Raw genomic sequence first — 15650 nt, forward strand, 5'->3', positions numbered from 1 at the left:
TTACAGGTTGAAAAAGAAATATTTGGATGTTATCACTGAAACTGTGTGCATTGGTGCAGTCCATTTAAGCCAGAGGTATAAATATCTACACTAATACTGCAAACTTCCCTCACCCTGCAATCAACCTATCCTGAATCTAGGAGGATTCCTACAGCAGCGTTTAATTAGTCTGAAGCATTAGGATGGCAGTCTTCTCCACACCATCCTAAAAATGCCCACAGAGCCATCTGATTCTGAATACAGAGACAATGTCTTTAAAAGGCATGATGTTATACCAGAAAGCTTTTGACAGGTCCTAAAGTTGGAGGATGCTATGCAGCAATCCTCTATGTCTAGATGAACTTTGCCATTTTCAAATGAAAGTTAAAAAGTTAGATTGAGTTTTGCTCCACTAGGTATTTATTTGAATTATGCCTATGGTTTCAATGGGAAAAGAATTGTATTCATTATTTTAATGTGCTAGTAAATTGCCTTCCCATGTACCTTCGTATTTAAATGAAATGTTGCCATTAGTTTTCACAGTTTGTTTACAAGAAGATACATTCCACAACTGAAATTAATCCATGGGGAAGAGTTATAAAAGAGTATTGTTAATGTTGCTGTGACATCAAGAATTCTAGAATTCCTTGGATTTTCCTACAGTAACACACAGTTCCATCATTAAAATGCACACACATGATCAAAAGTGTGACATATTAAAAAATGATTCATGGAGTCCATGAGAATTTAGAAATTTACCAGCATGTTTTTCGCTGCATCCTAACAAATGGATAAAAAAACAGCAAGGAGTAGCTCCCAACCTAAACTCTAAAAGGAGGAGGAACTAAAACCAAACAAGCTAAAGACAGAAAATAAGAATAGATCTGATATTAAATAACTTTTAGGGGTTACAGAAAAATAAACTGAAACTAAGGCAGCGCTACTTGAAACAACCTGAAGAAAACCACAGAACTGAAACAATCTGAACAATCATTTTTCTTATTCTTATTTCTTGTGTGCATTCTTCCTTGCTCTAAATATTTAGAACCGTTCATTGCATTCAAATATGCCCTACCTTTTGATTATGGACACAACTCCACTTTGCTTAGGTGAGTCAGTGGCAGTCAAAGCTTTAAATGCCCAGAAAATGCAAAGTGGTTAAAAAAGCTAGAGCCCTTCTCATCTTCTGCCAGCAGAGGATTTGGCCCCCAGGTACTTAAATACAGAAAGTGAGCCAAAAAAAAAAAAAAAAAAAAATGCCGTCTGGAAAAGTCTTCATTTGCTGCTACTTTGCCAGTCCAAACTGAACTGCAACTTTTTTCTTCTTTTTTTTTCCCCCCTCCCAAAATGTGTGTAAAATATGTCATGTAGTCATTAAAGATATTCTCTGTGGGCAAGAAAAATTCCTTCCAACATCACAGGTACATGGAAAACAAAGGATAATGAAATGAACAAATGGTGGACCCACAAGAGGGTCCACTTGCACACAGACTTCTTCACTTCAGCTTGCAGAGATATTAGGGCGCAGGCCGAGAAAGAAAAATAAAAGCACCTGAACAGTGGATCTGCAGCCAAAACAACACTTGCTGACACCACTGGTACTGTGTCAGCTGCTGAGGCTGAGGTTAAGGTAACACTCAACCATCCCAGACACCCAGCAACTAGACCACCACTGTTGCCTGTATGAAAGAAGAAAATTATGCAGTAGGGCAACTCTGCAAAAATCTTATAAATTCCTGCTTTACACAACATCTTCTTTACAATAACAAAGTGCAGAGTTATTTCAGACTCTTTATTTCCTTTTTCCTTCATGAATAGGAGTACCTGTACCTGCTACAAAGGGGGTGGATATTTAAAGCCCCAAACTCATGGCCAAATAGATGAAATAAACATAACTACTTCAGACCTAACAAGTGAGTCAGCAGTCAGATTCTATTTCTCCTGCTGAAGTCAGGAAACAAATTAAGCTGACAGCATGCCTCTAATACTGATGACATCACTCAGAGTGGAGTTATTTTCAGTCTCCACAGCACTGGTAAAGGAGAAGCACAAAAGAGAGAATGGGAAGCTTAACTTTTTCTCATGCCTACTCCTAACATATTTTCTTTGCACCCACTCTGTCAAATGAGGTATTTTTCACAATTGCCATTCCATGCTAAAAAGTATATATGCATTTTTCAAAGGCTTGTAACTGAATAAACTTTTTTTATCCTCTCTTTCTTTCTTTCTTTAGGGAGCACCAACATGTAAGGCTTACAGCAATTTTAGGCTTGTATTAAGTGGGAACAAGTCCTCCAAATACTTTAGAATTCCACCTAATTAAACCAGGAGTTTAAACCATTTGTCAAAACATTCAAAAGTGACCTTATATGGAGTCTGTCAGATGCCCAACCTGTGAGCCCCAGAGGACAGTACAGAATGGGGCTCTACATCTGCAAAAATATCTCTCTCTCAAGTGCACTCGTTACTTTTAAAGTGGAGATGGAAGAGCTGCTTTTGCTTTTTGACAGTACAAAAGCTGTGCCTTGAAGAGTTTTCTAACTTGGAAAAAGTACACTTTCTGGGACAGCAGCTGAGAGACACTATTAAGGTGGATACAAGAAGACTCGAGGGGATTTGAGGAAGAGCAGGAATTTCTATGTGAGAAGCCTGAAGCACAGAGTGACATAAAAAATGCATGAGGCTGAGAAGCACTAGGAAAGAAGACACAGAAGAATACAGAACTATGAACAAGGTAAAGGATAAAATGAGAAAAGTGAAATAAGCCAGGACAGAGTTCTGCTGAGCCATGAAGCTGAACCCGAGTTAGAAGGAGAAAGAAGGGAAGGTGCGGAAATGTCAAGACAGATGGGAGCAGTTTGGCTTTGCTGGTGAGTGATGAGACGCAAGGTGATGAAAACGTTGCAGCAACAGGACTGCAACTCCTGGCAGTGGCAACAGACAGGAAATGCTGAATTGCAAATACACAGCTCCTGAAGGTACATGATTTAATGAGAAGCTGATGACTTGACAAGGAGGATTAGAGAGGGGTTTTGTACAGCAAGTGGGAAGATATGAACAGAAAGGGTTTAGGCATGAAAAGGAGAAGCAATGCAGAGATAGGTAAAAGTGAAGATGACTGAGCAGGAAAGAGGAGATGTGGTGAGGAAATAGATGTACATGAGATGGGTGAGCACCTCTCGGACTCGCTCGATGTATTGCAGGGAGAGCAAGAGACCTGCTTCTTCTGCCAAGTGCCAGATTTGAGCTGTGCAAGAAGGATGAAGAATACCTTGAAAGAAACACAAGAATGAAGTTAAGAGAACCAGGTCTGTCTTCAGAAAATAAAATGGAGAAGAAATGTACAGAGGGTTAAGAGGATTGAGAAAAGGCAGTCAGAGCTGACTGGAAGGAAATTAGTGACAGATTTCCTGCTTGTCTCCAAGGAAAAATAAACCCAGTGTGGAATGTAATCCTTTAAACATGAGCATTGATATGTCACTAATGTTAAAGGGGTTTCTGTGGACTAAAGTAGACAAATTTTCAGCTTGTGAGTGGGCCTACAAATTAATGGAATCTTTGGTATTACATCACCATAGACAGTGGAAATTTTGTCATATAGATGAGTGGTGCTTTAAGGAGCTCATCAACGATCTCTTTGTCCTGAGAAACTATTACACAAAAAACAAACAAACAAACAAACAAAAAACAAAACAAAAAAAAAAAATCTGTAGCAATGAAATTAATAATTAAAGAATCCTTGCAACAGACTGATTCAGCACCCTCTGGAGATGGCCATCTTATTGCAATTTACACTCTCTTAACCAATGTCATTAGTAGTGGTTCTAGAAAGCACAAAGGAATGAGACACTGAAATACTGCAGGAACACTGTCAACAATGATCAAAGCCCTCATCATAGCCTTTGTTCAACTAGGGCAAGCAACTCGTTTGTGCTCAGCAGAGAAGCATTCGTTCTGGTGAAACACGCAAAATAATGTCATTCCTTCCTGAAAACTGTGATTTTTAAAATAGCTGCTTTGAAGTCAGACAAAGTTTCAGTTTTCCTGAAAGTGAATCAGTAGAGGAGGAATATAATCCTGAGAACTCCTTTAATCCTTTCCACTGTCTGTGGTGATGTAATACCAAAGATTCCATTAATTTGTAGGCCCACTCACGAGCTGAAAATTTGCTTCTTACTGCAAACATTTAGTTGAAGCATTTGGAAATGTTATCTGGTTGTAATGGATTTAATGAGACACTGAATGCTTGTTTGTTTCATTACTCTTGTATTGAGTGACTTTAAAAAAGAAAATATTTGCAGATTTCTGCAATTGCTTAGAACATCTCTATGGCTTATCACTGTTAACACATCAGCCTATCCAATTTCCTGTGATTCATGAAATCTTGACACAAAAATCCTTATATAGGATTAAGCGGTTATTCATTTCCAAGACATGGAAATGCTCCTTATATGCTCTTTAGAATGGTTTTTCCTCTTCCTAAATCTTCTAAAAAAGATTTAGAAATCTTTTCCCTCTTCCCTGTTTAAAGCACCACCTCTTATTCTCAGCCTCACCTTCCCACTTCCTCCTCCATCTTACACTACCTTCCTTTTCATTGGAGAATGACCAACAAGCCAAAAATCTTCTACAAGCTCGCATCCACCACCTACAGTATCTCGCCTGATCTAGCAGTAGGTCAAGTCCATACCACTTCTTAGCTTAAGCACACCGTAGCCCAGAATCTTTTACAGCTCAGACAGCACAGACTTTACAGGTCTGGACTTACCCATCACATACATACCTTTTTGAAACACGAAAGCTCCAAATAGGGGACCATTTCTTAACACAGCCTTCAGCTGCTCTGCAACACTGGATAAATGTTGCTGCGTCCTCATTTTGCTACTCCTTTTGGCAAGGCCTTGAGGATGTCTTTGCTCCATCAAATAGGACAAAGTGGGTCAACACAGCAGGGACAGAGCACAGTATCCATGAGGGGGATAGTGTTGTTCCAGGTACCATGTTTCTCTTCACTCCCTCCAGATAATGAGATAGCTTCCACCATGTTTATTCCTCCCTTCTGTAAGTACTGATTTTGGGTGATGGAAATGAGCACTCACTGTTGAACTGTGTCATCGTATGGTCCTGCAATGATTGCTGGGGATCTAAAATATCCATATGCAGAGTAGGCACCTTTTCACCTGTAAATCACTCATGGGACAAAAGGAAGGGTGCCAGTATACTTTGGCGTTTGCCAACCCCTAGCTCATACTGAGTGGTGAAGAAACACTTCAGGGTGAGCCAACCATCAGTGAAATTTCTTTTTCACAGAAGTTACATATCACCAATACATGGGAATGTGAATCCATCATGTACCTGAATTACAAGGGGGCCAGGGCGTATTGCAGGAATTTCCCAGCTGCATCGAACAGCAGATGTCATACAGGCAGGTAGGGAAAATACTGAATATATACAGCCTGTTGCACAACATGCACAATTACAATCCCTTGTGATTTACATTTGATGATGCAACAAGTTTTATCGATCACTGGAAAACACTTATGGGCATGGTCACAAACCTTCCCCCCCACCCTCTGAATGGCACTGCTTGGTTCTCTGCACGGGAAAAGGCAAGGCACAAATGTGAGACGCTGGTGGAAGAGCAAGTGAACTGTCTTGACGGAACACACAGATCTTGCAAATCAGCAGAGGTAGCAAACTACATTTTTAGGTCTGATCACTTCAGCTGCAGGTATTTCAGAAAAGATCAGCAGACTGCTGAGAATGAGGAGCAGTTGTTATCAAGCGGAATAAAGGACAGCTGTTAGCTTAGTCAGGAGAATCCTGTTGAGTGTAATTAGGGGTCAGGAAAGAGAAAGTAAAGCTTTCTAGATTTAAAGGGGATTCTTGGCTAAGAGTCACTGGATAATCTATAAAAGGAAATGAAGAGGAAGATTGTTAGAGATGATTTGATAGTAGCTTTCAAAGAGATCAAGGAACAGGGAGGACATTAAAACTATTTAATTGGGAGAGCATAAAATCAGGAAATTGAGGTAGTAAGGTTAAATCCCTCAAAAGCTAGATAAACTGCACTTTGCTTGTCAGTAGACTTTAAATCAGACCTAATTTGATAGCAATAATAAAAGTTATGTGACCCTTAAACTCCTAGATCTTGGGGGGGAGACAGGTAGGGTACATATAGTGCTGTGGCCTCTTCTAGGCCTGGTGTGTTTTACAGTGACTTGTGAAGCTGACAAGTTTGTTATTGCTGTAATATCTTACATAATATCATATTCTACCTCTATCACCTTTGGTTTTTTATTTCTTTTTGTGAGCAGCTTGTGTCATTTTCAACCCAGGAGAACCCCAACCCTTGGCAACTGATCCTTATTCACACTCTACAGTTTCCTTTTTGTCTTAAAATACCATAATCTGAAATTCTGATCTGCTTATCAATGTTCCACTGTAACGGGGTGACAACTTGTACTTAGTATTTGATAGCAGGTTTCCATGTAAGATTTCAAAGCTCAGCAAAAGGTTTCTCATACTCTGTGGTGAGCAGGATAAGCTTTGTCATTCGGAAGATAAATCTGAGCTATCTGTAATGTACAGAAACACTAAAATGAGAACATATGTTGGATACAGGTATGCTGTAATGAGACCATATTTTATTGAATTCCAGATTTCCACTCAGGATGTAGAAACCACAGGCACAGTATTTCCTGCTAGTGCAGTGACCACAGATAAAACTCCGAGCAGTAATACCATGGAACCTAGCCCATTATGCTTTACTCTTTCAGCGTAAACATACATACATTCAGAAAAGAGTTTTAAGCGATGAGTCAGACACCATATCTCTAATATACGTAGGATTTAAAGGTATTCGTACTGTCATTATCACATCTTCTACTACACTTGCAGGATCAGAACTTCAAAGAGCCTGTCAGAGGAAAATGTAGGAGATGTTTGCATTCCTGAATGATTCCATCATCCAGGGGCCTGCAATGGTGAAAGCACTCTTCAGCAGATGTTGTTCAAAAGGTCAGGTTAAGTCTTAATACACAATAGACATTCATTTCAGTTCTTCCCATTTTAATTATTGATTATAACTCTGACCCTGATTCGTACAGCCAATCCTTCTGGTGTCTCTGCTGTAACAACTCACACCAGCTGGAAACTTCTTGCAACACTTTGTCTCTCTCCCCCTGGTCTTCTGACAGCTTTCCAAACGTCAATGTAACATCCTTTCAATATCCCAATGAGGTTAAGGAGACGTTCTTTATATTCACAACTAAAGCATAGAGCAACCAGTTCTAATTAGCCCTAAGGCTTCCTTAATCTATTTTGGCAGGATGTATTTACACTTCTCCAATCAAAGGCTCTTCACACTTTTGAAAACATCATGAAGAAAGAAGTTCCCTTAGTTGAATCTCATCTATATTGAGTGACTTACTAAATTACACAGTTGTCCTTTGTGATCTGCTAGGAATTGAATCCAGGTGTCTTAAGAGACTCTCTGCATCTACTGGCTATACAAATAAATGATACTGATTATTTTTTTTTTTAACTCCTTGGGGGCTTTTCCCACGTAAATTTGGACAGTAACTTTTGTATATTTTGTCATGCATTAGATTCAAATTATGCACCTCGGTACTATGGTTGTAATACTTGAAACTGAATTTCACACTTCTGGAATGCATTTACTTTTTCATATTCTATTCATTTTAATCCAGAAGAGACTGCATTACAATTCACACCTAGTACAATACCACAACTTCTAGATGAGCAGCAGATTGTGGGTTTTGTTGCTATAAATACTTTGCTTTGTTCCCCACTCTCCCTTTTACTTGTATTTTAAAAATACCAGTTCAAGCTCCAAAGTTTTATTCTGATAGTTACATTAGAAAACTAATCCCATTTTACACTTACTATTTTTGGGGTATGACTATGGTGATTTACTAACTCTGCCATGAATTCTGCATTAATTGCAAAGAGTAAGTAGGTACTACTTCAAAGCTAGGCAAAGCATTAGATACCACCAACCATAAGCAAGCTTCCCCAGTTTCTGCTACTCACACATCAAGATGCCTTCTGTGGGCAAAGACAGCTAAGTCCTATTAAGCTGATGTCTCCTTTTCAATAGGGTGACATTTTAGTGAGATTTGTTAGAAGCAAGATCAACAAATGGTGGGGTTTGTGAAGCCCACTTAATTCATATTGCAGGTTAACAGGATTTTATACAGCACTGTCATTTCAGTGTTATATTCTACCCTTTTCCTAATGAACGGGGTCAAATCTTCCAATGCAATGCATGCAAAACATTTGTCTGGATGGAATACAACTGCAACCACTTATGCAAAGGTGAAATCAACCCACACAACTGAGTCTAGTGACAGACAGTTATTAGTGGTGACTACAGTTGAGTAGTGATGGCTGTGCCTAGAGGGAAAGAGGGTAAAAGGAAAGGTCTGCTGTCACAGGTGAAAGCATGATCTTGCTTTGGCCTAAGACAGATGAAAAACAGGAGCTGCTGTCTTGAAGCAAAAATATCTTCAGCATCTTACCTCTCACTGGGATTGCAATCCAACTCTAAGCTTACCAGGATCTGAAAGTCAGAATCCCCCACATCTTCCAGAGATTAACTGATAGGTTTCTCTTCCCTGTGGAGACAATTTCCAGACAATTTTCTTACCCTGAAGTCTGTTCTTGCACAGCAGCTCTTATTAAAATCCTGATGCAGCTTTCTCCTTTATAAAATTTAAGTGTGTGGTGTGATAATACTCAAACCCCTGAACAATGAAATGGCATAATTCTGCCTACTCTCTGTACTTCAGTGCCTGGGAAAAGGTCAGGTTTCTATTGTTTGCAAGCCTCTTATATGCTCATGCATAAGATCTCTGCCCTTGTTTTTTCTGGATTCATAGGACACACACAGGTAAGGACAAAAGATGACCAACATACATTTAGAGATACTAACTGAAATGTGATGCCCACTCTCCTTGTAAAAAGAGTTTTTAATTCAAACAAGTAATTTGGAACAGGTATCTATAGCAGGAAAGGATTAGACAACTATGAAAGGAAAAGAGATCATTGAATTTTTTATTTAAAGGAAGGCAGTCTTACATAAAGAGGGATTGCTTGAACTGTGCTAAATGCAAGCTTAGGTTTACGGTTTTCTTCCTGTTGTTGTTGCTACATTTCAGCTGCTCAGGCTCTTCTCCCTAATGGTATGTCTAATGTACCTGTGTAGTTGATGCAGGTAAAAATGCATGAGCTTTGATACTGTAAAGTGAATTATCCCCATGACAGAACAGAAACTGATGTTTCCAGAGGGATGGAAGGAAACTTTTATTTTTTTCATTATGGAATTTTACATGAACTCAAGGTTTTTAAAAAAAGTCCTGATTTGTGTGTCAAACATGTTATGTACAACTGCTGTGAATGTGAGTTTTCTATTCAAAGTTCCAGCAGTCAGTTTGAGAAGTGACCTGATGCTGACCAGACTACAAAAAAATTATTCCTCGCTATTAACATTATGCCATTAAGCATCAAGACTGCCAAGCACTACTGAATTACGCATTTTCTGTTCTAAATTTCATACCAACGACTAGCCAGAGTTTTGCAAAGTGCCTCCATATTTGAAGGAAGCAGTTCTGACCTCTCTTCAACCTTCGGTAGGGTTGGTTGGGGGAGCGGGGAGAAGGGATTTGAGGACAACAGAAGGTAAAAAGGGTAGGGTTAGTTTTGACGCATATCTGTTCCCCAGTCTAACTCACCACGTGGCAGCCCAAGCAACTGCACCACTTCAAAAGAGAGGCTGATGCAAGGGCCAGAATGAACAGCAGTGAGCAAAGGGAGGGCACAGCTGCTTCTCCTGGCCAGCAGTGGAGATGGCAAGTGATCATTCAACCATGACATTTTACTCCAGGTATGGAAGCCTCTGTAGTACCAGCTGAAGTCTGATTCATTCTGAGGAACTGCCTATCCACTCCTTTGTACCACTTCATAGATAGGTATTTATGCTTACATGAATAGGAAGTAGGATGAAAAATGTTACCAAACAAAACCAGGAGTAGGCTGTGTTCATCACAGTGGTGTGTACATACATGCACACACACATTTTTAATTACTAGCACTCTTAACATTCCTCCCACCCCCCAAAAAACTCCAAATATTTAAAGAATGTTAACTTTTATCAAGGATGGAACAACGCTTCGGGGCAGTGAAAGTGAAGCGGCCTTCTCAAACATTTCTGAAAAATTTGGCTTCGACAGCAAGATGTCTGACACCAGGACCCACCTTCAATTGCTCGTCTAATGTTTCAAAAATTCTTCTGCATCAGCCAAGCCCTCTGACGCTGCAAAATGATGGGTGTTTATTACGGTGCTTAACATTTTGAGAGAGCCATGTAAGACCACATATGTTCACAGATCTCAGTATATGTAAGTCAGCTGTTTGTGTACTAGCTAACAGCTGAAGATAAAAAGTATAATAAGGGCTGTTTTCAGAACCTGTAGGTTTGTTGGTTTTTTTTTTTTTTGGACACCTTCATGTCCCTTGGCCTGCAGAAGTATGACTTTGACGCTTCGAGGCAACTCCTACTCATGCAGTCCAACCACTATTTAAATGGCATTGCTATAAAACCAAATTCCTGCATCTTAATTCCTTTCCCTCTTTACCCAATGATATTCCGCACAACACTGCGTCTGCCTCCAAGTCCACACTCCCTCCCAACTTATCCATCCGTTCTTCTGTTTATACAAACAAACTTTGTGTCTCTCCCATTCCGCCGTGCTCCCCGGGCCCTGGCCGTGCTTCCCAAGGCGCCTCCAACAGCCCTTTTCGCGGGGGCTGCCCTGACTAAACCCCGCAGCGGCGGCTCCGACAGTGAAACCCCACACGGGAGCCTCGGATGAAGAACCGCGCCTCGGCCGCTGCCGCCCCTCAGCCCAGACAGCCGGCCGGCCCGACGCTGGAGAACGACTAAGTACGGACAGGCCTTGCCCCCGGAGCCCCGGCCCCGCACCAGCCCGGCCGCCCGCGGTCACCGAACGCTCCCCTCCCGCCGGCCGGCCACGGGGTGAGGCGGCGTGGCCGTGGCCGCACCCGCGACTGACTTGGTCCTGCCCAGGCCTCCAGCAGCACCACGCTCCAGCCTCTCGCCCGCAGCTCCGCTCCGCCGGGCGCCGTCCGCTGCCGCATTCCCCACGGCGCGGTACGGCGCGGCGCGGCCCGGCCCGGCCCCTGCGGGCGGCCAGCTCCGGGACGGCGGTGCACCCGCCTGGCGGTGGCGCGCGCAGGCGCCGTTGTCCGGGCAGGTACGAGCCGGGCGCCATCTTGTGAGCGGAAGCCGGGCCGGAGCGGCGGGCCGGGGGGAGGGCGGAAGCGCGGCTCCGCCTGGTAGCGGGGAGGTAGGCGGGGGGGGAGGGACGGCCGGGCGGACGGACAGGCGGCAACGGGTAGCAGTCGCCGCAGGAGCTGCTGCTAGAGTCAGCCGGGGTGTCCCGCGCCCGCCGGAGGGCTCGCTGTCTGCCTCGCCGCCTCCGCCTCGTCCGCCGCCGCCGCCGGGGTGCGGGAAAGCGGAGCGCGGAGGCTGCGGGAGCCGTGTAGGGAAGATGCCCCTCGCGCAGCTGGCGGACCCTTGGCAGAAGATGGCTGTGGAGAGCACGGCCGAGAGCAGCACCGAGGTACGGGAGGGTGGCGAGTTGTGGGGAAAGTTGTGAGGAAGGGACGGGACCGGAGTTCCCGCCGCCGCCGCTCAAGGGACGAGCAGAGTTTCCCCTCGCGGGCGCTGAGCGCCGCCCCAGCGGGCGGCGGGGCGGGAAGGGGCTGGTGGGGCAGCAGCCCGGCGCGGGGTTGGGGCGCTGCGGGGCCGCTCGGGCGGGCAGCGGGGGGAGCGCTGGTGCTGCCGCCCGCCCGGCCGGCCGGCCCCTGCGCGCCGCTTCCTCTTCGGGCACTGACTCACAGCCGGGACTGGCCGGGTCTCCCCCGCGCCGGGGCTCGGGGCGTGTTTCACGGGACCGGGCTGCTCCCGGCGCGCTCCCTCCCCTTCCGCCCCTTTTCCCGGGAGGGAGTAACCTGCCGCTGCGGCGGCGGCGGCCGACTCGGCGCTTTTGTTCCAGCGCGGTGTCTGGTTACTGTCACGGCGAGTTTCCCTTCCCAGGGCGGCCCCGCCGCCTCCGCAAGCGCGGCCCGGGGCGGGGGGGCGCAGGAGGGTCGGGGCCTGTCCTCACCTTGCCCGGTGCCCTCGCCTTGCCGCTGCTCCCCCTGAGGCGGCCGAGCGCCGTTCCCGCCAGGGTGCCGCTGCCCCCTTATCTGAGCAGGATGGTGGTGTTTCTGCAGTTTCGCAAGCGTTTGGGAAACCGCAGGGACGTTTCGCATGGGTGAAGCTTTGTGCTTGGCGGCGTTTATGGGAACATCCCCGAGATGCAGCGCAGTGTGGTTTCCTGCTGTTGGTAGCAGGGAGTTGGTGGTGTGCTTCTGCTCTTGTTAGGCAGGACGCATATCAGGTTTCCTAGGTTGAAGTAGTGAGAGCGGCTGGAAATTAGGTTCACTTGCATCCGAGACCATGGATGCCTTCAGTTATTTTCACTTTTTTTTTCCTACAGCGTACTACTGTGTTGGTTTGGATCTATGTAAACACTACACCTACACAATCAGTTGTGCTTGCTCCATAATTCCCTAGTAGCCCACAGTGCAAGTGCTAGGTTGCGATCAGACTCCCATCGGAAAAGAAATAGCTTCCTCTGACAGTGCAGCTTCTACCTGAATCTGCTCCAGCTGATATGCAGCCAAGCTGCTACAAGTGATGCTGATCTTGAGCAGCGTGGACTCAGGCCAGCCCGTGACAATTAGTCGCAAGGTTAGTGAGAGAGAGGAGCAAAGAGAGAGAGAGAGACCAGTGCAAAGTTACTGCAGTATCAGAATTGTTTGTCCTTTTGATGTTTGTCTTGTCTTCCTTCTGCTTAAAGTGACTGCATCTCTGGGGGTCAGAAGAATCTGCAGTTCCGATCTGACAGGCAGATCTATTTTTTAAATCTTGCCAGTTACTGTAGTTACTTTTACATTCTAGCCAGTTGTTCACTGACTTCTGAAGTGGTGATCTTAGATGTTTTATTTTCTTTTAATGGGGAATAACTACAATAGTAGTGTAATGCTTGAGGGCAGGGGAGAGGATGGTAGGGGAGACATTTCTGCAAGACTGTTTAGACTAATGATTCAGAGAAAAGATCTCAAATGTTACTTTAGTCTTCCATACTCACTGCATGTAGTCTATGTAAGTCCAGTAATGGCATATATACGCTGGAAAGGTAGCGAAATAGGTTGCATTGTTTGAAAAGTGTGTATATGCATGATTAATTATACTTTGTTACTTGTTTTAGTGTATTTCAGACATGACTGGTTTTTAAACTGCTGTCATAAACTTCTTGAAACATGTATATTTTAACTTTTTCTGAAAAAAGAAAAAAAAGGTAGTTAAACATATTGGTATGAGTTGACAACAGTTTATCACCAAACAGTTTTCTAGGACCACTAACAAAACATGAAACAACAATGAGCTGACAGGTTTGCACTCTAAGGCTCTAGTCTAGAATCAACACTCTTCTTTTGAAAAGACCAAACTGCACCTGTAAACACTTCTCAGATAACCTTCAAAAGGAAAAAGGTTTAGAAAGGCTGCCTACCTGAAATGAGTCTTTAAGAAAAGATATTTTAGTGAAAATAGTTAAGTCAAATACCTAAACAAATGACCTAAATACATAACTTACATTTTCAGTCTGCATGAATTGTATTTTTCTGTATCGTAGCAATATCCTAGTTACAGACCCTAGCCTGCAAGAGTATCCTTGGGCAAAAATATTTTTTACGTCTACCTGAAAACTCATTGTGATTTCAGTCATGGTTTGGTGGTAGTAATGCCTTTAGCTGTAATACTGAGTGAGTTAAAGACTTTCTGCTAACCTCTCAGATTTACTGACACAGTTCTTGTAATTCCATGTGGATAACAGTGTTACAAATTATTGAGCTTTAAAAATCAGACACTTCACTTGTCTCAACCTTGTGGAGTTTTTAACCAGAATATTATTTTTTTATTTGTTTCCCAGTGCAGTCCTGTATTTAATTTTACAGTGGTACCACTTGGAGGTGATTTGCTGTGTTCTGTGAGCAAATTTAGTAGGAGGATTAGAATACCTTTAAGTAGAATTACTTTGGAAGACAGTATAGTTAACCATAACCAACTGCTGTAACTTAGGTGTACAGGACAGCAGATCTGTAGAACATGGTCCTTAAGAAATAATGTGAGCCATTCTTTTAGGTAAAATGCGGATTTATAGTCTTGAGAGATAAGTTGCGGGACTTCTGTTTCTACAGGTACAAATAGGTCAGTGATCAGCCTTGCATCTCTGACAGCTTTTTCAATGTGTAAAGATGTTACACTATTTTTAAAATAATTTGCCTATGTAGTATAATGCACAGATTTGTTTTGTTTTTAAAGCTTTATGGTTTAGATCACACCACTTTTAAAGCCTGTGAAATGATGCTGTCTTTTACTGACTGAGGGTCTACTCAAGATTTCTAACAAGCATAGATGTGTTTTTCAGGTGAGAATGTGCATGTTATTTCCAGTCATCTGCTTTCAAGCAGATTAAGTATTGATGATTTGAGTTTGTATTTAGATGCCTGAATAACTAGCCTGATCCTTTGATCTGTACTCCAAGCTATGCATAATAATGTCAAGTGGAGGAGAATGAATACAGTTATGGCAGCTGAATTGTGGACACTAGTACACTGCAAGAACTGTCCATCATAAGAAGATGCCATTTACCAAGACTTTCTGGGAAACATTTGTGCCATCTATCTTTAGGAGTTTTAATTTAGGTGCTCTATATTGGCATTGGAGAAAGTTAATTTTTTTCTGCTGCTCTTGACAGTAGATTTATGGTCACCTATTTAGGCGTCTAAATAGATGGTGTGAATCTCCTTTTGCAGAATTCCTTGTTGTATCTTTTATATCTAGAAATAATTGAACCTTGTACAGGACAAGGGGTGCTAACGTTTAACAGTGGTGCTGATGCTTTAAAGAATCAAAAAATCTGGTATAACGTAATTTTGCTATGTAATTTCATTCTTATGTCAATGTGGCATTCTCTATGTCAGTGGATACTTCTGGCATGGAATCTGAAATTTATGAGATGTCTTGTCATGAGTCTCTGGTTGTGATTGTCTCTTTAGGTTCTGTGTCTGTGTAATCAGCATTGTACTTTATGTTCCACAGGACCAAAGGCTATATCCACAGTCATTTCTAGTATAAGCAACACAGACAAACAATTCAAAGCAGAATCACCTAAATGGATACAAAATCCACCTATGTGAATTTGAAGACTAGCCTTTGTCTCTCCATTATAGGCAGAATTCTCTGCAGCGCTTGGCTGTCACATCTCATACATACGTGCTCTCAGTACAATGCATTCTGAAGTCTGGGTTTTTCCCAGATTTGTGGAGAGACATTTTCTTACACTGGGTTAAAAGTGGCAATTGGCAATTTAATTCTCATCTAAATAAGTAGTATACTCTGTATTCTGCAAACTATACTGTGATAGGGAGACAGATAACAGATGTTATATATATGTAAATGCTGTCTTGAGAAACACATCATCAGCATGGAGCGAAGGGGAGGAATCTTGTGCAAC

At 43.0% G+C, this 15650-nt stretch overlaps 1 protein-coding gene across 2 annotated transcripts in view; it reads left to right on the forward strand.

Moving 5' to 3' along the window:
- The first annotated feature begins 11362 nt into the window (after positions 1-11362).
- Positions 11363-15650, forward strand: part of RPS6KA3 (ribosomal protein S6 kinase A3) — a 77273-nt gene continuing 72985 nt past the window's right edge. For both annotated transcript variants that reach the window (XM_030476097.1, XM_030476098.1), the window contains exon 1: positions 11363-11645. In XM_030476097.1, coding sequence (XP_030331957.1) covers positions 11574-11645 — 72 coding nt within the window. In that variant the 5' untranslated portion in view covers positions 11363-11573. The remainder of the gene's footprint in view (positions 11646-15650) is intronic.

This window comes from Strigops habroptila, chromosome 2, assembly GCF_004027225.2.
Source record: "Strigops habroptila isolate Jane chromosome 2, bStrHab1.2.pri, whole genome shotgun sequence".
NCBI classification, from domain to species: domain Eukaryota; kingdom Metazoa; phylum Chordata; class Aves; order Psittaciformes; family Psittacidae; genus Strigops; species Strigops habroptila.